The following is a 22,555-nucleotide window of genomic DNA, read 5'->3' as shown; positions in this document are numbered from 1 at the left end:
GAAGTTCTATCCTAGTTATCCTTCTCAATTGTGATGAGAATTGTTCATTGCTACCACTTAGTTAACCCTTACTAAAGAAAGGAAAGTCAAGTGGATGAATTGATTTGATTCCTCAAGTCCTAATCAACTCCTAAAGGAAAGACTAGCTTTAGAGATATTCAAATCAATTAGCAACTTTTAATTATCAATCAACAAAGGAATTAGATAACTCAAGAGTCACTAATTACTCAACCAAAGCCACAAAGTATAAGAACAATCATAAAGGAAATTACAATAAAAGAATGGAAGAAGAATGAATGTAACAACAAGAAATTAAAAGGTAGAAGTAGAAGAAAGCAAAGATTAAAACCTAGATCTAAGAACTAATCCTAATCCTAATCCTAATTCTAGAGAGAAGTGAGAGCTTCTCTCTCTAGAAACTAATTCTAACTACTAAACTATGACTAATGGTAACTAACTTCTAAAGTGTGAAAAGTATGTTGATTCCCCTTCAATCCTTGGCTTAAATAGCATCAGAAATGAGTTGGATTGGGCCCACAAGGCTTCTAAAATCGCTGGCCACATGTTGCTTTAAGTGAACTAGGTGGCAGCAACGGCGCGTGCGCGTACTTTGCGCGTGCGCGCCACCATACTTGTAGCAACTATGGCAAATCTTATATCGTTTCGAAGCCCCGGATGTTAGCTTTCCAACCCAACTGGAACCGCATCATTTGGACCTCTGTAGCTCAAGTTATGGTCGTTTAAGTGCGAAGAGGTCGGCTTGACAGCTTTCCGGTTCTTTCATTTCTTCATGAGTTCTCCAACTTTTCATGCTTCTTTCTTCATTCCCTTGATCCAATCTTTGCCTCCTAAACCTTAAATCACTTAACAAACATATCAAGGCATCTAATGGAATCAAGGTGAATTAAATTTATTCATTTTAAGACCTAAAAAGCATGTTTTCACTCTTAAGCACAATTAAAGGAGAAGTTATAAAATCATGCTATTTCATTGAATAGATGTGGGTAAAAGGTGATAAAATCCCCTAAAATCAATACAAGATAAACCCTACAAATGGGGTTTGTCACTACTTCCCGTCCTCTCAGTGAAAATGGTCTTCTACGGTTTCTGTACGGCTAATCAACTGTCGGATTGCTCGTCTTGGATGAAAAATACCATGCACAGATATCATATGGCTAATCAGCTGTTGGTTCTCGATTGTGTAGGAATAGGATTTACTATCCTTTTGCGTCTGTCACCACGCCCTACAGTTGCGAGTTTGAAGCTCGTCACAGTCATCCCATCCCAGATCCTACTCAGAATACCATAGACAAGGTTTAGACTTTTCGGATCTCAAGAATGATGCCAATTGATCCTAGCTTATACCACGAAGACTCTAATCTCGGATTCAGATGCCCCATTGTCAGAAGGGAGTCGATGTGAATCGTTGATTAGAAACCCAAGAGATATACATTCAAGCTTGTTTTCATGTAGAACGGAAGTGGTTGTCAATCATGCGTTCATAAGTGAGAATGGTGATGAGCGTCACATAATCATCACATTCATCATGTTCTTGTGTGCAAATGAATATCTTAGAATAAGAATAAGCATGAATTGAATAGAAGAACAATAGTACTTTGCATTAATACTCGAGGAACAGCAGAGCTCCACACCTTAATCTATGGTGTATAGAAACTCCACCGTTGAAAATACATAAGTGATGAAGGTCCAGGCATGGTCGAATGGCCAGCCTCCCAAAGTGATCCAAAAATCAAAAGATGATCCAAAGATGTGAGTACAATAGTAAAAATTTCTATTTATACTAAACTAGTTACTAGGGTTACAGAAATAAGTAAATGATGCAAAAATCCACTTTCGGGCCCACTTGGTGTGTGCTTTGGCTGAGCATTGAAGCTTTCACATGTAGAGACTTTTCTTGGAGTTAAACGCCAGCTTTTATGCCAGTTTGGGCATTTAACTACAGCTTGTATCCTGTTTCTGGCGTTTAACGCCAGAATAGGGCAGGAAGTTGGCGTTTGAACGCCAGTTTGTGTCATCAAAAATCGAGCAAAGTATAGACTATTATATATTGCTGGAAATCCCAGGATGTCTACTTTCCAATTCAATTGAAAGTGCGCCATTTGGGTTTCTATAGCTCCAAAAAAATCCATTTCGAGTGTAGGGAGGTCAGAATCCAACAGTACCAGCAGTCCTTTTTCAGCCTCTGAATCAGATTTTTGCTCAGGTCCCTCAATTTTAGCCAAAAAATACCTGAAATCACAGAAAAACACACAAACTCATAGTAAAGTCCAAAAATATGAATTTTGCTTAAAAACTAATAAAAATATACTAAAAAGTAGCTAGATCCTATTAAAAACTACCAAAAAAATGCCAAAAGCGTATAAATTATCCGGTCATCACTGCCATATTGTATTATGAGTGTTTCCATATTGTTCTTGTGTTAGATATTTCTGTTGTTTCCGCTGCTAGGTTCTTTCAATGTATGCCCGATGAATTCTTTTTAATCACAAGGCATGGTTGGGTACTCTTTTCCGTTTGCTAGCCTCCGTGAGAAGGTGATAGAGAACGTACTCTTCCTCTAAGACAAACTATCTGGACTGTCCTTATGTTTTGTTAGGGAAATGAGCAATATTGCCCTCTCCCTCTGAGCTAGGCTTCATGGTAATCTTGATGTGTTTTTCATTGGAATGTAGACAGAAAAATTGTATTTGGGATCAGCTACTGAGTATTATTATGGTTCTACGATATAATTGACATATGAGTTTATGGCGAATAAGATAGACATTTATTATTTGTATGGTTGAATTGTTTGTGTGTGATTGTATTGTTGTGAATTGTGAATTATGTTTTATGTTCTAAATGATATATTTATTATAATTTGTCTCCGTATTTACATTGTATGTTTTGCTTGTGTCTATTTGGTATTTGAGGTGATGGAAGTTGGGGTGACGTTGGATCTTACAAAGACTCCTAGACTAGACTATGATCATGTGAAGGAAATTAAAGAGAGCAGGGGGGTAGTTTTGTTGGGTAGAAAACTATTAGATAAATTTTGATAATTGAAGTAAAAAAATCTAAAGATGTGTAGTTTTTTATTCGTAAGTAGTTAGAAAGAGTTTCTTCGAAAATGTGATTCTAGAAGACATAAGTAAATAAAGTGTTGTATATATATTCATATTGCTTTTATAAAGGAATCTAGTGCATTAAAAGTGATATAAAAATGTATATATAAGTATATCACTACAAGAAAAACACCTATTCAGGTACACTTTAAGTGTAGCTAAAAGTGAAAAAAATGATGCCTTAGGCTACGGCTACGCTTTTTGGGCTACGGCTACGCTTTTTGGGGTGATTCCTATTCAGACGTTGCCTATTCTCAAAGGCTACGCTTTTCTGCACCAAGGGCTACGCTTTTGGCGTTTGGGAATAGGCTACGCTTTTCAAGTGATGCTGTTCAGGACCAAAGGCTACGCTTTTCAGCTTTCATTCTTCCAAAATAGGCTACGCTTTTTAACGCTACTGTATCACTTGTAAAGCGTAGCCCCATTGTATACCATGGCTACTTTTTATAAGCGTAGCCTTAGGTCCCTCTTTTTTTGGTATACTATAACTATTGTATATAAGTATAGCCTTAAGTCTCTTTTTTTTTCCTCTATACTATAGCTACTATATATAAGTGTAGCTTTAGATCTCGTTTTTTTTTTGTTTATATATATATATATATATATATATATATAATTTTCTAATAATTATTAATACAACATAATAATTAATAATATGATTACATGTATAATAATTTTGTATTTTTATTTAAATAAGTTGAATATTATAAAATAAAAATAAATACATAATTATACTAAATAATTTCTTTAAATAATAAAAATCTCAGTGCAGGACTTATATAGCAAAAGGCATCCAAGCTTTTCAAATATGACAAAGGTTGCACTCCCTGAGGAATCAATAACTTTCACCTTAATTCTATACCTGTTTTTATAATATATACAAATGAAATAATCAACATAAATAAACCTCATACCAACACTATAACTTCAAGGAAAACAAATCAACATGCTTTGAAGACTTTTCACAATAGTATGACCCATGCTTTAGAACAACTTCAGTGCCACATTTACATTGAGCAACAAACCAATCAGATCCACCAATCACTCCCATAATTGTACCATACACAGCATAATCACCATCCTAAAAGAAAAGTAACAATAAAAAGGGCATTAGTATTTTAATTTGGACTTGAATGATGAACATAAAAAGAAAGTGAAAAATAATAAAAAATGACTAACCTCTTTACATTCCTTCAATTCTCCAATTGTCTTCCGAGGTGTAATCTCGAGAAAATCTTCCGCAAGTGAGTAATAGTGATCATGTTTTTTAGCACTATTTGATTTTAAAGATCATATAAAGAAAGCGAAATTTTAGATATTACGTAAAGGAATATAGCAATACTATAGCATAGCCATGAAGCTTTAAAAAAAAGGTTGAACCTCGTATTAACGTTGGAAAGGGTTTCTGACTAATCAGAAATCTATCAAAGTTTTGTTTATGCTTAACGGTGCTATCAACCTGTTGCAACAATTCGGCACAACAAAAGGGAAATAGAAAATTTAGTTAGCAAAGACAGTAAACTTCAAGATTAAAAGAAACAGAGGAGTGGCAGCAAAGATAGCAGATGCTGGTGGTGCTGGGTGAGTAGTGAGAAGCAGTTAGAAGATGATGGCAACAGAAAAATCACGCAGTATAGAAATCATAGTAACAACCTAAATAGAAAATCATAGTTAAAAATATGGAAAAAGAAAAATAACAAGAACATGAATCAACTAATAGAATCAACCAATAGAATAGAATCACAGTAATAACAAGTTAACTATAATTAAAAAAGAAAACTCAAGTAATAACAACATACATTAGAGATGGATAGCACTCAAGATATAAGCAAAAAGACAGCAAATCAGAAATCTATGGGAATCTGCAGGCTATTTTTATAGAGATGGATAGCACTCAAGATATAAGCAAAAAGACAGCAAATCAGAAATCTATGGGAATCTGCAGGCTGTGTTTATAGAAATGGATAGCACTCAAGATATAAGCATAAACCTTCAAACCTTGTCCCAATTGAAACTATTTGTGCTGACCTAACTTAGAATTTTAGGAACATGAAGCACAAATCAAAACACATGGAATTAGTTAACAGATAGAGTGAAGAGGAGGTACCTGTCACAAATTTGAACCTATTCCATCATGGATGCCATTCTTTGCTGATCAGCTTCTAGAAGTGATTCAAAACCAGCTAACATGCTCTTATCCATGATTGAACCAGGGATTTTGGAGAAGAAACTCAAACCCAAGGAACGAAATTGAAACCAGTTAACTAATAATAATATAGGATGAAACTAAAGACCAAAAAAAAATAGAAAGAAAACAAAACTTAACTAAAGATGAAGCAGAATTTTGTGCAGAAGATGAAGCCTACTAGTTCTTCTGGGAATTTGTGCAGCTTCCTCTGAATTCATGTTTCCTCTGATAAAATCAACAATGGAATCATCAATTTGGAATCAAAAGTGATCATAAGCACGAGTGACCAGAAGCACTAATAATATGCCTTATGGCTTATAATAAAAAATAATATGCATAATAAACTAAATTCACTAATGAAACCAGCAAGAGTGATCAGAAGCACTAATAAAACAGAAATAATAGAGTTGTTGTACAACAACAAAAAATATTCACTAACCCTTCGGCAAGCTTTAACTATATCTGACTCTGGGAATTGAGCACCACCTCGAATGTCTTATCACCATAAATAAAAGCAAATAACTCAGCCTCACTAAATGGAAGTAGAAAGAGGGAATTTGGATGCACAAAGTATACCTTGCTATAGTACCGCTTTAGCAACATTTCCTTTGCCACCCTGCACATGCCACAAAAATAGAGTAAATTTGACATGACCTGCATATGTTACCAAAATCATAAGAAAGAAGTAACATTTATTTTTACAAGACAACATAGTGTTTTAGGTATAGAAAAAGAACCTTGTTGTACAACCACTCAGTCCAAGATGGTTCTTTGCATAGAGGTGAAACAAGTATCAAACCAAGTATACATTGTCTATACTTCATCTATTGTAAACATAAAAACATTAGAAAAATTGAACGATCCATCATTGAAACTCTAACGTAATTTAAAAAGGGGAGAGGCTGCATAGCACCAGCATAATAACTTACAGCAAATAAGGTAAGAATGTAAGCCCCGGCAGCTACTCCCATGCACATTACTGCACTAAGACTACAGACAAAAAGAATGTTGGGGTGAGATTGCCTTCTCAAAACGAACAACTGCCAATATTCAAAGCCTAATGAAAATTGGTGTAAACTAATTTTCTATATGTCATTAAATGGAAATCAATTACAGATTATGCTTGAACTTACTCACCCAAAAAAGTTGAGAACCTCGGCTATTTGATCTGCTAGGTCGTCAACAGAAAGAATTGGATAGTCTGGAACAATCTCAGGAGCTCCCAACTGCAGCAACTCTTGAACAAAGTGCAAGATGATAAGAAAGCAAGAACTTAAAATATTATCAATGATGGAATTTATAACAGTGAGGAGATATATACATCAAGTAACACTGTAAAACAATCAAACACAACTTAACATGATGAGCACAAAATAATCAAACACAGCTTAACATGATGGAAGTAGGAAATGAATGCTTAATTTACAAAAAGTTGAAGAAACTAGGATCAAAGAACTTCAAAATCAAGAGGAGTAACATATTAAACCTTTTTTCTCAACCTTGTGCCTGCCATTCATGGCACTTTCCTGAAACAAAGATCACGAAAATATCAACAAGAGAATTTCAAGTCAGAGAAAATCGAGTAATCCAATGTCAATCATATAACACACGTTGAAGCACCGAAGCAAATCCTTGGCCTGTTCCACATCATGATCCTCGGCCAGAGTAGTCCATAAACCAACAACCCCTTAACCCAGTAGCCACAGTACCTGAAAACCTGAAAATACTTGGGAAACATCAAAACCAAAAAGAAATTAAAAATAGAACATGATGCTTCTTAATTAAAAAATAAATAATCGCAGAACCTCCCCTAATCAGAACAATAATCAAAACCCCTAATCAGAAGTTCCAATCATCAAAATCCCTAATCAGAACAATAATTATTTACCTGAGCTTGAGCAGAGGTCAAAGAAAAGAAGAAGAAGAATACTAGCAGCAGAGAAGAAGAGGACGACTGGAGACAACACCGTCGTGACCGAGACAGGAAAACTAGTCGTCATCATTGAGGGTCAGAGAAGCACCGTCGCACTTCGCATTCGTTGTCGCTGAGGGTCGTCAACTCGTCATCACCGAGAGGCGAGAAGCAGCGCAGCACCGTCGTGACTCTGAGGCTGGTGAGTGGTGACGGAAGCCATGACGGTGGCTGGTGAGAGACAAATAGAGGGTTGAGAGGGAAAGGGTGATGGCAGATGGTGAGAGGCGCGGCAGAGAGAGGGCTGAGAGAGGAAAGGTGGTGACACCGTTCGTGAGCCGTGAGGGGGACCGAGGGTGCGCTGCGTCTTGTGGTGCTAAGAGAAGAGGGCTGTGTGCAGACCCTAGAGTGTAGTATGTGATCTGGTGAAAAGAAAACAAAAAATTACTAAGTGTTTGTGAGTTGTGTTAATTTTTTTTTGCACTAGATACATTAGGCATCACTTTTAAAATGCACCCAAAACTTAACAAATAGGCTACCCTCTAAAAGCGTCTCTTTTGATACGAAAAGTGAACCTATAGATATCAACCTACGGCTACACTTTATAAGTGATTTCTATAATACCTAAGGCTACACTTTTTAAATGATGCCACAATTGTGTATCCTTTTCTCTTATAAAAAGGCACACGGAAAAAAGCATAGCCTATTCATAGAATAGGTTACACTTTTCAAATGTAACTTAAAAAAAGTATGGCTGAATGGGTATTTTTTTTGTAGTGTATGTCCAATTTATATATAAGTATATTCACGTAATCCCTTTAGAAAGATAAAATTTTCAGATCAATTTTCCTATATAGAGAAGTCACTAAACTGAAAATAAATAAACAAATATAATAAAGACTCTTATATTACATAAGTTCAGATAATATTCTTTGCACCAATGATATCGGGACTTATTCCTAGTGTTACGTTAGGGAGAGTGCTATAAGTTTTATTAACACTCTCACCGTTATTGAAGAAAGCTCCTCCATACAAATGATACAATTCAACCACTGCCTACAAGAATTTTCTGGGACACTGCACGTGGGAGGGAAGTGAAAGATACAGCAACCCTCAGTAGTGAGTTGTGAGTGTGTTACCGTTAGTGCCTGAGAGGCTCACCATAGCCCTCAAATGTGGACCATTAATGTTAGTTTTGCCATATCTTTCCATTCGATTATGTCACCCTTTTGCTTTGTGATGACAATGCAGGGTCCCCCTTAATACTCATCACTAATCAACACAATATCAATCATGACTATATCATTCTCTTTAGGAAGATATTTTTTATTAAGGAAAAGTATAGGTGAACAATGAAAATATTAAATAATGTAAACAATAGATATATCGGATATTCATTTTACTAGTGTACGGATGGTTATTTTAATATTAAAATTTAGAAGGTTAATTTGGAGGTGTAGTGTGTTTTTATTTGATTGGTGGTTGTTCATATTGTTTAATAAAATCGTTATCCCCTAGCATTCTCCTTTTATTAATTAGATAATTTATATTTCATTTATTTGGTAGTTATCTTGTGTGTGCTTGGAATCCAATTTGCAACTATTGTTTGTTCAATTGGTCCCATATATATGAAACTTATCCGGTATTCAAAATCCAAACTTCAAGAATTTAGTTCTTTTAAAATGAGATAATCGATAAAATGATAAAATAAAAAATAAATTATCATTGAATTTATAACTTTTATGATGTATGAATTCTATTATCTTTATTTAATAGTGATTAAATATTTATTATTTTCTTATTTTATAAATTTTTTCCAAAATATCTCAAGTAATATGCGTTCCATTAAATATTTTTAACTTCCTTATCTAAAATGTGTGTTTCACAGGCCATTCTTATTATGAACTTAATTCTGTCCCATTTTAATTTTGGTGGATATTATAATAAATTTTATAATTGTCTTTATCTAAAAATATTTTTTATTTTTGGATAATAAATTATATAATTAAATTTTGATATTTATATAAATATTATCTTTATTTAAAATATAGCTAAATAATTAAGTCACATTTTTAAATAAAAAAATTTTATAAAAAGATATATATTTTTGCCATCTTTATTTAAATAATTACTTTTAATTTTTCCTTATCCACAATCCCTTTTAGCCTTATTCCTGGTCATTAACAAATGATTTGAAAGCCACACATTCAGTCGAGTGAAATATACAGTACAATGGCCGTTCTTATCTAAACAAAAGTAATAGAAACAAAAGGATACGATGAATTTGTTAAGGGGTGGAAAAAAGTTGTTTAGATTCGGCATGTGAATTTGACAAGTATAATGTTGGTTAAGAAAAAATTTGGATGATTAGCATAGGAAATAAAAGGAAGGTGAAATCTAATTAAGAACTTTTGTTTCAATTTTTATTTGGGCACAAATTGAACTACACTTTCTCTAAAATGAAGTGTAAAACGCACACATGTAAAATATTGCAATAAAAAATTATAAATTAAATTTTCTAATAATATAATTTAGATCATAAATCTTTTACTCTCATTTTTATGTAGAAATATAATTAACTACTATTAAAATATTTACAAAATATTCAAACAAAAGATTATTGCATTTGCATACATTATTAAACGTCGAGTACATAAAGTTCATAACATGATACCCTACATAATAAATAATAATACATCATCAGTGGTAAGAATCCTGATAATAGAGCCGATGCACGGTGTCACATAGTGGAAGTTGTGCCTGGCGTTGAGGCCGGTTAGGTCAAGGGTCTGCATGAGGTTACCATGCGTAGAAGGATCTTGTGGTTACTATGGAGGGAGTAGTAGAGGTGGGATATAATAACCTCCAGAGTAAAGAATGGGAGCATACTGGTGCATTTGAGGCTAAGGCTGAGGTAGTAGTGCAAACGGTGGTGTCAGCTGAGATGGGATGATGTGAGCAACAAACCGTAGTCCACTAATGGAGGCGTCGCATATTGGGCACCCAGTCGCACCCCTGCCCCGTATGACGAGCCAACGCCTATCTGTGGCATCTAGGCTGAAGTATACGTGGGAGCAGAGGAGTGATAAAACTGTCCAATGCTCTGCTCTCTGCCAGTCCGAAATTGATCTATGAGGTGTCGCATCGAAGCCTGGTCAATGGTATGAAGCTTAAATGCATCCCCGAACCCAATGTCCTCAACCATCTGCTCCCCATGATAGCTGCTGCACAGCCCGGCATCATGTCAACTGGGGGTGAGGTGTCCCAGATGGCCTGATGTTGTTGTGCTCCTAAACTAGATGATCACGCGGTGAGGGAGGTGGAGGCGATGGTAGTGGTAGGGGTGAATCATTGCCGCCTAGTGGGATGTCCTCGTTCTCCTTACGTCTGTCGAACTCGGCCTCCTCCTCAGACTCCACATCCAACTGCTCTCAGCGAGGCCTGACCCTCTCCCTCCTAGCCCCTGTGCCTACTCCATGCTCTATGGCACCCCTCTCCCTCTTAGCAAGCCGTCGAGTGTCCTCTCGAACCTTCCTGGCATGTCGATGCCAATCAGGGACATTTTGAAGAAGGCAAAAAACGTCCCTCGGCTAGCTGGCAGTAGGCTGGATGTCAGCAGGTAAATTGAATAGTTTGGGATCATCGAGTACGTCCTGGCCTGATAGGTGCCTAAGCCGACAAGCGCCCCAGTACCAATCCTAATACTCCTGGGTCGGCCTGTTGTCGAAGCATGGCTGAATGGAGATCCTGTGGCCCCCTGAAAATCGTGCCTTCCAGCCGTCATACCAGTCGATAAGTCTGTCAAGCCACCAGACATCCTTGCCTCGTCTTGTGAATGTCAAGAACCTGTTGACATTTACTAGGCCCCCTGGCACCGGCTGCTCCCCATTGAACTGGCGCTTCACTCGGTCAACCGGGTGAAACTCGACGATGTTAAAGCAGATGGGGGGATAATAGACATCCATGTCTCCCGCTCTGCCTTGTCGATAAACCATGGGGGGCACATAACCTGCAGAATAGGGTCATCGTACGGCATTTAGACAAACTGAAACGACAGTTGTAAAATAATGATCAGTGATAGAATCTAAATTAAAGGATAAATAAATATTTGATACCTCAATATGTAATTATTGGTTCATTATAAATATATAATTAAAAAATACGTGAATCAATATATGTAAATATAAATCAATATGTAATAACTAATTTAGTTAGTGGATAATTTTGAATATATATAGATAAACATATTTATAACAATCAATTCAAATCGACGAACTGATTAATTTATTCATTAACTTATTATTAAACAAGTTATGGAGGTAGATTTGTTTATTATTACAATTATTTAATGTTGATGTACTCAAAAAGTTACCACATCTGAAAGACTAAATTTTGTAATTAAGTTTCAATGCATTTACTATATTTAATTTATTTGGTTAGCTATAAACAATTTCAAATCGAAGAATAACATGAATAAAAAAGAACTACCAGGGAATAAAATTTTAGTGCTAATCTTATCCATCCATGACTCATCTAGCGATAGACACCATCGGAGGACCCTCTTCTTGTGTTGGTCCTTGCTCTGATGCGTCAACCCAATCAACGTGTTTTCGGTTACAAGAATAATAGGAGTTTAGTTTACGGAATGTCATAATGAGTAACAAATTCAAAACATAAGTAAGACATAAACAATAGTTACCCTGCTGCCATAGGATACATTAAAACCTGTCAGTTAGGTGGACACCGCTGTGGAAATCTCAGGGATATCCAAGACATCAACAACGCTGGCGATGTCTGTTGTGCCTCGGTGTGCTGCAGAGCATAGCGAATGGTAGGTCCATGCAAGCATCACCGAGTCCCAAAACGACCTACATCACCTCTCAAAGTCTGCAAGCAGTGGCAGCCACCAGAGATAGACTAGGTTGTTCGACTTGTCCGTCATCAGGTAACCCTCGATCAGTAACAAGATGTAACACCTCGCATACTGTCGGAGTATCTCTGGATCATCCGTTTGAGGCATATGGCGGACACGGTTGCGCAGCCATGTCAGCTTCAGCGAGAATGATTCCTTCCTCTGTGCCCTTTGCTGCACAACCACCGGAGGCTTGCATCGAGCAGTCACTCCACCAACTTCCATGTCTCCATGCCGTACCACCTGTAGAAATCATGAAAGCACCCCCATTGGCTCCCCATGCGCGCGTAGTTCAAGGTGGTACGCCACGTTCTGCAGGGTGATAATGGCCTCACCCCATAACAGGTGAAATGTGTGGGTCTTCGAATGTCATCGCTCCACGAATACCGTGATTAGGGAGTTGTCAAAGACGAAGTCTCTGAGAGGCATCGTGTCGCCGAACCCAGCCTCCCTCAGATACGGGATGATAGTGTCAAGTGGTGGAAGTGTGTGACTCACTCGTCGAGGCAGAAGTAAGCGAGGCCTCTGACAAAAAATAAATAATCACAATTATTTAAAATTCGTATAGGTCCATCGACATATCGAACTGACTTAACTATTGTATACATTTGTTTAACAGAAAATTACACATGTATACTAACTGAAGTTATGTCGATAAAACTTTTTACGTTAATATATACTTACTTAATTAATAGACATTTCCTCAAGACGTTACTTAAAATAAAAACATTCAGTAAAATAATTAATAATCTAATTATCCAATTTTAACTTAGTAATCTAATTATTAAACTTGGATAGTTAATAACTAAATTAATAAATTAAAAAAACGTCTAACCAATAAACTAACTTCAACAGTTGGAAAACATGTACCAAAGCATTTAAAATCTAAATTAATAATTTTGTAGTTAACAACTTAATTATAGAAAAATGATGACTACATTCCTAAAATTATATCCTATCAGTGACCTATTGCTAACGACACAAATTGTGTTCTAGTTTTTGGCAAGTATCCTAATATTAGAGGATAAATGCCGGTTAAGAATTGACCAAAAGATTTTTCCAATTCAATGTCGCAAAGTATAGTCTCAACCAACAAATTATCCTCTAGCCAAAGTTTACAAGAATGTCACAACAATCAAATCAATAACCGGGAGTAGAATCCCGGATCGTCTTCCCTATGACTTGCAACATGATGCACATCATTGGTTAAAAATTTTGGGTTGCTTGCGGAAGAAGTAAAATGATAAGTATATAAAGCAACAAAGAACTAATAATTAAATTGAGATAACTAGAAACATCAAGCAAACATTATCTAACTAACAAGCATGCATCAAAATAACTACAACCAAAAGTATATAAGAATAAGAGATATGAAATTAGGATGAGAAAACTAGGAAATCAAAACTAGTAAAAGTGAGTGACAATCAATCAATATAAAGATCTTGGCTAGGGGAGAGAATTGGAGTTCCCATCCTTATTGTCAATCACCAATTAAGATGGAAATTGTCTATTACTTTCACTTAGTTATTCTCTAACAAATGAAGGAAAGTCAAGTGAATAAAATTAACTTGAGTTCACAAGTCCTAGTAAACTCCTAGTGAAAGACAAGCTTTAGTGAAGTTCAAGCTAACTAGCACCTTCCAATTACCAATCCACATTAGGATTTGATGATTCAAGAGTTTCAATACTCAACCCCAAAGCCAAGAGTAGAAATCTACTCCATAATCATAAGATTCATTTTCCAAATACCTTATGTGCACTAAAAGAAGACATTATAAAATTGAGAAATAAATTCAAAACAAAGCTACCCACTAACAATAATTGCTAATAACAACCCAAATAACAACAATGAACAAGAAAGAAAACTCAATTCATTAATAGAAATAAATTCCAACAAGATCCAAATTCAAAACTCAAAATTACTAAAATTGTAAGAGTGCTAAGTAAAATTAAAGAGTAGAAACTACAATTAAAGCAACAAAAACTGAAATTAAAAAGGATCTAATCCAAGAATTCAAATGAAAATGAACAAAGAACAATAAATCCTAGACATAAGTGAGAGTTTCTCTCTCTAGCATTTAAAACTATGTAAAAACTAGACTAATGGCATGTATCCATCATCCTCCTTCACTCCCAGCCTCTAATTTGCAAAATGGGCATGAAACTGGGCTAACAGGAGATCTGAAATCGCCTCCAACGTGTTCCCTTTAGTGAGGCACGTGCCGCTTGTCATACGCACGCGTCAGCCACGCGTACGCGTCGATACCAGCTTCTCAATTCTTCAATTTCTTGTGTTCCTTCCACTTTTGCATGTTTTCTTTTCATCCTCTAAGCCATTCCTGTCCTATAAACCCTGAACTCACTTAACAAATGCATCACGACATCGAATGGTAACAAGAGAGGATTAAGATGAGCATTTTTAGGGCCTGAGAAGCATGTTTTGAACTATGAAGCATAATTAGGAAGAAATCATAAAAACATGCAATTTTTGTGAATAAGTGTGACAAAAGTTGACAAAATCCACTCAATTCAATCCAAAATAAACCATAAAATTTTGGTTTATCACCTAACCATGGCTACACATATATGGGATAATATAAATATCAAGATAATAAAACTAACCGCAAAGTTTGCTGCCCCGACGTAATGCCACGTCACGTTCAGCCTATTGATGTCCGAATCACATGCATATGCGCGTGCCATCTTCGTCTTACTCAATAATATAGTCAGAAAGGGATAGAAGAGACGAAAAAGTGCTGGAAAGGTTGGAAATGAAGCCAGAACGTTGCTATAAACTACATTTATATATAGGCATGTCCCAATCTTATATCGTTTACAGTGTAAATGAGATAAGCTTGCTCACACTATAAACGAGATATACACGTGTCACGTGCACTGTTTTATCTCGTTTACACTATAAACAAGATACGTACAAATTTATCTCGTTTATACTGTAAACGAGATAAGTAATCCTATGTATTTTCGTAATAATTTTAAAATTTTATTTAAGTTATTTAAATAAAAAATCTATATATAAAACAAAAGAAATTAACAATATAAATTATAAACCATCTATATATTTTATAATAAAAAATTAATAATTAAAATTATTACAACACCAATATTTTAGAATATCTAATAACTCTTATAATTGAGAAGAAAAATTATCTAACCTTTTACATGCCTCAGTAACAATTCAATAGCATAATTTTATAGGAACAAAACTAAAAGGTAGAAAACACTACTCTATATTCTGATCTGAATATTTGATAACTACGTTATCCTTTTTCTTTCTTTATTAGTGTGTGCCTTTATCATATTCCAATTATAGACGCGCACAACGTCCTTATCTATATATATCCATTTCCTCAAAGGGCTCCCCTGCTTTAAGTTAACCTCCATTTCATTCCCTTTTTGTGCTATTATGTGCCGTGGTTTATTACTTTACTTTTTTTTGTTAAACATTTGGAGCAAATTAATTAAAAATAGATAAATAGGTTTATAATTTTTATGTTACAGATATTTTTAGCTTTAACAATTTAAAAATATTTTTAAGTTTTTTATTTTTTTTTTAAATTAAACATATGAATCTTTTCGTTCATATGAATCCGTCAGACCTAACAAAAAAATCTAACATAACCTTTGTTATATTAATCTGGTCATTACGGATGTACATGTAAAGAGAATTTTTTTAAAAATAGGACAAATAATTCTCCTTACTTCAAAAATAATGCAGCAACTGTCAAGGAGACATTAGGACTAGCAAATATTGCCGCAATAAAATTCTTTAAATTCATCTCCAACCTCTCTATCAATCCAAATAAGTGAAGAACTATGTTATTTTGGACCTCCCACGGTGCCTTGTAATAAGTTTTAGCAAATTTGAAAATTAAGAGATATGTTATGTGTTTGAGGTTTTATTTTGTGAACTTAAACATTTTTAGACATATGAAAATTAGGAAATATATTATGTGTTTGAGATTTTTTTTTGTGATGTTAAGTTTCATAAAACTCTATATTTTAAGAGACTTATTTCTTTTTGAAAGCTTTCATTTATAAAGTTTAAAAATTCTGCGATGACAAACTTATTTATAATATTGAACATTAAATTTTGAGGTTTATGTATGCAACTTATATTCTATTTCTTCAGGGTTTCAATGCTTCTTTTGATATTAAAAATATAATTTGAATAGCATAGTGACATTATAATTTGAATTGCATTCCAAACAAACCAATTGCAGATTACATAATATATAAATAGTCTAAATGTAGAAACAAATTATACTTTTGTAGCACTTACAAAATTATCCTGAAATAAATTGACAAAAAATGTAGAAATTCAAGCCATTCTAATTTCATAATCCTAATTAGCAAAACAAATTTATATATCAATTGACCACATATATTCATATTTTTTTGTTTTTTAAATAGAATTTTCGAAATTAAATGTGAAACGGGAACAAATAAACTAAAGGAGTTGTCAATTTTTTAGAATTGGACAACTGTAATTAAAATTTTGTGTATTTATCTGCATTTGACAATAGTGATAAAACTTAGCTATGACAAACTCTAAAATTATCTATTGAATATCACAATTTGTAATTCATTTCTCTCTGATAGTAAAAAAAAATTGCTACTGTGTGTGCGTTTATGGTAAAGAATATATGGTTCATGATGGAGGGCACAAAGCGTACAACCTTAATATATGGTACAACCAGAAACTAACTCACTTGTTCTGGCAGATCGAGTGTACAAGCAGCAAGGTGAGGTGAGGCGCTGCGCGGCGAAGTGATGCGAGGCGCGCCGAGTGACGGACAGAACTTCGATGGATCAATTGGTGCAGATCTTCAGAGATCGACAGAAGCTTTGGATGAAGACGACGGACCGACGACTATGGACGAAGACAACAGAACGACGGAAGAGAAACGTACTTTACACGATTTTCAGAGAGAAAATTAGGGGCTGGCTAGGGTTTTTTTTCCTTTGTGCCAAAATGTCAGAATTTTTTGGGTATTTTAAAAAAATAGAAATATGTTCAATTAGGAATTAGGATACTTAACTCAAACAAGAGAATATTCATTTTTTAAATAGAATATTCTGTTATCTTAAACGTTATTCTCACGACAAGAATTTAATTGAAAAAAATTAATGTATAGACACCCAATTGAAAAGAAAAAAAATGTAGGAACTTAATTAAAAATTCGGTAAAATTATAGGGACTCGCAGAATAATTAAACCTTGCATTAACTCCACAGAAGAACCTCGGAGCGACGTCATTGTTTAGGTCTCCGACATGCACAACATATAGAACTAAGTTTGAAGTTGAATTTTCTTACCTTATTCTTCCTACGCTTCTTCTTAAGGTTGAAAATGCTCCATTGATGGCCATTGTTACTATAGTTGGAACTCCTCACCAACAAATCCACTCAATTGAATGATTAGGGCTACCTATCAAACGACGTCATTTTGTAGTAGGGGGACTTATTTGTCCTATTTTAAAAAGGTTCTCTCCATGTGTACATTCGTAATGGCCAGGTCAGCATAACGGGAGTCACGTTAGATTTTTTTATTGGATCTTACGGACTCATATGAACCAAATGACTTATATGTCGAACTTTTAAAGAGGTCAAAGACTTAAAAGTATTTTCAAATCGTCATAGATAAAAATGTCTACGGAACAAAAGGTAAGAGACAATTTTTTCAACTTTTATATCCATATTGTTATTTTTTTTGTTGAAATTTATAAGCATTGATACAAAATTTCATGTATCTACTAGGTTTTTTTCCCTTTAAAAACCTATAAATATATCACAAGTTTTTCTAAACCCGAAAATTAATACTTTTATCTTTAAAAGCTTATACGTTCATTGCGAAAATCCTTAGTAGATTGTAGACTTGTTTGTCCTGTTAATATAACATTTACCAGATTTTGCTAATAGACTCCAACCCTACCTATTGGATCCATTGAATTGAAATGCCAAAATAAAATAAATAAAATTAAAAATAAAAAAAATTTAAAAATCTCACGAGACCCTTCCCTTCGGCCTCTATAAATTAACGGGTGTTAGCAAAGGTTTCACACCTCACTTATTTCCAACATTTTCTTTTCTTTCTCTCTCCAGTGTCAATGTTTTCACGTGTCTCTCACTTTCTTCGTTCTGTTCTTTTCTGTCCTCATTCCTTTCACTCTGTTTGTTCCCTAACAAAAAACCACAATTGAGTTTTGTTCTTTCCCATTTTAGGGTTGTTCTCAGGAGGTAGTTGATGTTTCATTTTGGGGTTGTCTCCGCGTAGAAAATAAATAAATAAATAATTGACTTTGGGTTGATGCAGCATAAGCTTAAACCTTTCTAAGGTTCAAATAATGGAAGGACAGAACCAATTCAATTCTTCTTCTTCTTCTTCTTCGTCTTCTTTCACTTCTGAACTCTTTGGATCCGACCAATCCCAACGTCCATCTTCTAATTCTGGAATCTTAGCTTCTATATTCCCTCCATCGTCTAAGGTTTTGTTTCTGATCGTGGAATGTTCAATTAATTTGAATTTCTCTGTTTTTCTCTGCATTTTCTTTTCATTGTTGATGTGTTGTGCTCAGAGCTTTGAATTTTGAAGTTGGGGAATTCAATTTCAATGATGCACCAATTTAACTGATTAAACGACAAGTTGAAATTTGAATCAGCTCTGAGTTTTGTTTTCCTCAATGATTCTGTTTCAGGTGTTAGGGAGAGAATCTCGGCATTTTCAAGTGACCGAAAAAACCGCAACCCCAAAAACGGTTATACCTGGTAGTTATTACTAACATCTTTTTCAACTATTTTTTTATTTGTTTTAAAATTTCATGAGGAAGATAATTTAGATTACATATCAAATGTATACCAAAAAAATCACACATCAAACTCATACCATTAATATATAATGGGACTGAAAACAATTTAGTGTTCAAAATTGGTTTCTAAAATATTTTTTATCATGTATATCTAATTATTTATAGAACATGTTTTATACTATTCATAAGATTTACCTGACTAAATGGATAAATTAATACATAAGCATCTGTTAATACACTAATATGTTTTATAGAAGTATTTAACTATATTCCTTATTTTTAAACAGAGTATAAGAATTATCTTATGCGAGTCTAGTATCTTATTTAATAATAAAGGAATATAAATCAATTTAGTATATAAGACGAAAATTAGCATACACAATATTGTTCTTCTTTTACCTATATAATTTGATTTTATCAATTTGGTAAAAGTTTGTCATTTTTGGTGATGTTTGTTCATCTTGCCTCATCCCTAATCCCTATTGTGTCTATATATGCAGATGATGTACACAACTACAAGAGCAATGATGGTGAAACTGGTAAGGATATGATGAGTTCCATGTATGAGGAACAAAGAGTTCAACCTTGCCACCTTAGCTCATCAATCTATTATGGTGGCCAGGACATATATTCGCATCCTCAAAGTACACAAAACTCCGGATTGAACTCTTTGGTGAGTGTATTTATATTTAGTCATGTGTATATTGATTGAATTATTAATTTCTAGAGAATGACAAACACTACACTATGTATGTATTTGTAAACATGAAACACTATTCAAAGGCATGATTTGTAAACTAACAAGTGGTATGACTATTATCGAATGAGACGTGAATTCAATTAAAACAGAGACTATAATAAATAAAATATGAGATGGTGTAGTATTCCACACTTCATATATGTACACAGGACAAATTGAACTATACTTATTAAATAAGTTATTATTTGGATTTATTCATTTAATTAGGGTATATTTTTGTATGATTCGTTAGTACAAGAAGGATGGGGGAGAAGATGACTCTGGAAGTGCTTCAAGAGGAAACTGGTGGCAAGGTATGATTGATACGCCGCTTATAGATACGTCGTAACATCTTTGGCAATATAATAATTGGCTTCCTCTGATTCGTCATATATATTGTCTTATTGCTATTTCTTTTTCTTTTTCTTTCTTTTTTCTTTCTACAGGATCTCTCTATTATTAGGAGCATTGCTAAGGATTAAGGAATATACTCCTAAAGGTATGACTTTCTAAACTCTATAGCCGAGTCTCACTCTAGCTAGTTCCCTTTAAAAAAAAAAATTATTGTACAAATTGTATTTACTTCTCTTTATATTCTACAAGTGATATATTTTCTTCTGTTTCTAAAAACAGGTGTATCTTTCTTGAAATTTATTATAATTAATAAAGGACATTCCAATACAAAACATCTTGCATCATGTAGTATTAAAAAAAATAATTATTTTATTAGTTTTTATAATTTTACTAAATTTTTAATTAAATTCTTATATTTTTTTTAATTAAGTCTCTATACTAATTTTTTATTTTAGTTTAGTCTCTAATCACAGCAGACATTAAAAAAACGTTTACATGTGTATAATTCACCAAAATACCCATATCTTTAATTTTACAAAATCGCATGGTTCTGAATCAAACCAGAAATTGATCGGTTTACTCTAAATGATGCTGTTTTGCTGTTTCATTAAAAAAAAAAAAATTCAAATGAGTCTCTCTTTCCTTTCACTCGCGCCGAACGGTAGAAGTAAATACCAGTCTCTCTATCTCAGCTCTTCCTTGAGAACCCTAGCCACCATAGCGCCACCTGGTTCGTCGTGGTCGAAGGCCCTTTCCTTGTTCGCGCAACGCCAGCGTCTCCAGGTCATGCTCCTTAGATCTTTGCCCGTCGTCCGTCCATTATGTTCGTCGCCAGCTCCTTCAATGGCAAATGTCACAATAGAGAAGAGCGGGTTTGGATCACACAATGATGGGTTGAGATGTTATAGTGGCACCACACAATGCCAAACGGAGTATGCAGGAAGAGGAGTTTTCTATTCGAGTGAAAGAGGAGGGAAAGGGGTAAGGATTACTTTGTCAATACGAAAAAAAACTACAATAAGCGAATAATAACCCAAACGTTTTAATTTTGGTATATCCAATTTGAAAACATAATATATTCCATTAAATTAAATGTTTTTGTCATTTTAGGGATTAAACTAAAATAAAAAAATTAGTATAGAGACATAATTAAAAAAAATATAAGAATTTAATTACAAATTTAGTCAAATTATACTACCAATAGAGTTAATCAACCAAGAGTTTATAATGCTTATATCAAGAATTAATTATATGACTCGAATCTATATATAATCTTAAAGTCACATTAAAGTGAACAACTCAATTATATTAGCTATTTCAGTCTAAGATTTCCCTTCTAAAATTTAAATTTTAGTAATAATACATTTGATGAATCTTTGTATACATGTAATCCTCTGTTGCATGTTATTTTGCAGGTTAGGAGGATTGCTTAGCAGAATTTAATTTCTACCCTTCCATATATATATATATATATATGTATGGTGAGTGTTGGGGCCAGGGCAAATTGTTTTCTCCAGCCAAAGAACAGAATCACATAATCAGTATGAACCTGTAAATAAAGAATTGAATAATGCATCATCTCAATAATGTATAAGTTGTATGCTATATATATGTAGCTAACTAAAGTTTTGATGATTTTAGATCAAATGCGGGAAACTCACACTTTACTGGTTTTTCCTTTACCTTGTATTTCAGATGTCTTGAACTGATGAATCATCAGCTTGTATAACTAGCATGCTCTTATATATGAGTTTAAAATTGAAAAAAAAAATTATATGAATGAAATCCTCTCTACAACTAATTAAATTAACTGAGATATAGTTTTTTGCCTTTTTTTAACTTCTATGTTGTTGAAAATTATAGAAGTGAAAACTTTCTGCATCTGTTTGGGGATAAAAAGAAAACTCAATCTAATTGTATTTTGTGAGTTCGATATTTTTGAGATATAATAATATTGGCTCATATTATTATTGTATTGTTATCAATAATATTCTGTTAGCAACTATAATTATTGGGACAAAATAATATAACTAAAATTTGTAAATAAAAAATAAAGAGAAATGAACAAAATAATTTAGACAATAATAAATATAATATGGTTAAGTGGTAAAAATTATAATTTTTTAAAGAGGTAAATATCGGTATTCAAAAGATTCGGGTACCGATAAACTGGTACATAATCTTTGTTATTCACCAAATAATTCTCGAAAAATTTTAAAATTTAACAAAAGTGAACAGTCATCAATTGAGTTACTTGGAGTTGAGGTTTAGGGGTGACGTGTGAGTTAACAATTATTATAATTATAAAAGTTATCCATTACCCATTTTTAATTTTTATAATTTGAGTAATTACCCAAATTAGTTTCTAAGAATTTTAAAAGTGGACATTTTAGTTCTAAAAAAAATAATACACAGATCAATCTCCAATGTTTTATTTCGGCAGACAAATCAGTTCCTAGTTCATTTTCTGCCAGAAAATTTTTTTTATGACTTCATTTACCC

The 22,555-nt window shown here is 33.8% G+C and overlaps 1 protein-coding gene and 2 long non-coding RNA genes across 5 annotated transcripts; 1 reads left to right on the top strand and 2 right to left on the bottom strand.

Annotated features, from left to right (window-relative positions):
- Window positions 1-3,896: 3,896 nt before the first annotated feature.
- On the bottom strand, window positions 3,897-5,353 carry LOC107484598 (uncharacterized). The gene is made up of 3 exons (XR_008008178.1): window positions 5,230-5,353; window positions 4,302-4,395; window positions 3,897-4,203 (listed from the first exon to the last, which is right to left on the bottom strand). It is a non-coding gene; the product is annotated as an uncharacterized LOC107484598 (long non-coding RNA).
- A 709-nt stretch (window positions 5,354-6,062) lies between these two features.
- Window positions 6,063-6,544, bottom strand: LOC107484596 (uncharacterized). The gene is made up of 3 exons (XR_001591184.3): window positions 6,448-6,544; window positions 6,240-6,300; window positions 6,063-6,134 (listed from the first exon to the last, which is right to left on the bottom strand). It is a non-coding gene; the product is annotated as an uncharacterized LOC107484596 (long non-coding RNA).
- An 11,685-nt stretch (window positions 6,545-18,229) lies between these two features.
- Window positions 18,230-21,781, top strand: LOC107484599 (uncharacterized). Of its 3 annotated transcripts, XR_008008451.1 has the most exons (7): window positions 18,230-18,639; window positions 18,850-18,919; window positions 19,461-19,633; window positions 19,953-20,013; window positions 20,146-20,198; window positions 20,746-21,034; window positions 21,469-21,781. XR_008008451.1 is itself a non-coding variant. In XM_016105148.3 (6 exons), the coding sequence occupies exons 1-5, from the start codon at window positions 18,499-18,501 to the stop codon at window positions 20,160-20,162; spliced, it is 462 nt and encodes a 153-aa protein (XP_015960634.1). In that variant the 5' UTR covers window positions 18,230-18,498; the 3' UTR covers window positions 20,163-20,198; window positions 21,469-21,781. The 3 variants fall into 3 exon arrangements, 2 of the variants coding, with proteins under 2 accessions (XP_015960634.1, XP_052117004.1); XM_016105148.3 differs by lacking the exon at window positions 20,746-21,034; XM_052261044.1 differs by lacking the exons at window positions 20,746-21,034; window positions 21,469-21,781 and having other exon boundaries at window positions 20,146-20,365.
- The last annotated feature ends 774 nt before the right edge of the window (window positions 21,782-22,555 follow it).

The sequence above is a fragment of the Arachis duranensis genome, chromosome 4 (genome assembly GCF_000817695.3).
Source record: "Arachis duranensis cultivar V14167 chromosome 4, aradu.V14167.gnm2.J7QH, whole genome shotgun sequence".
In the NCBI taxonomy this organism is placed as follows: domain Eukaryota; kingdom Viridiplantae; phylum Streptophyta; class Magnoliopsida; order Fabales; family Fabaceae; genus Arachis; species Arachis duranensis.
Note: the sequence above shows the minus strand (reverse complement) of the source record. Positions and strands in the feature narration are given on the sequence as shown.

Excerpts from the sequence above, each read along its gene's own strand:
- LOC107484599 (XM_016105148.3), top strand. The coding sequence starts at position 18,499 with ATGGAAGGACAGAACCAATTCAATTCTTCTTCTTCTTCTTCTTCGTCT. Across the intron at positions 18,920-19,460 it reads CCCAAAAACGGTTATACCTG|ATGATGTACACAACTACAAG; the intron begins GTAGTTATTACT and ends CTATATATGCAG. Across the intron at positions 19,634-19,952 it reads ACTCCGGATTGAACTCTTTG|TACAAGAAGGATGGGGGAGA; the intron begins GTGAGTGTATTT and ends ATGATTCGTTAG.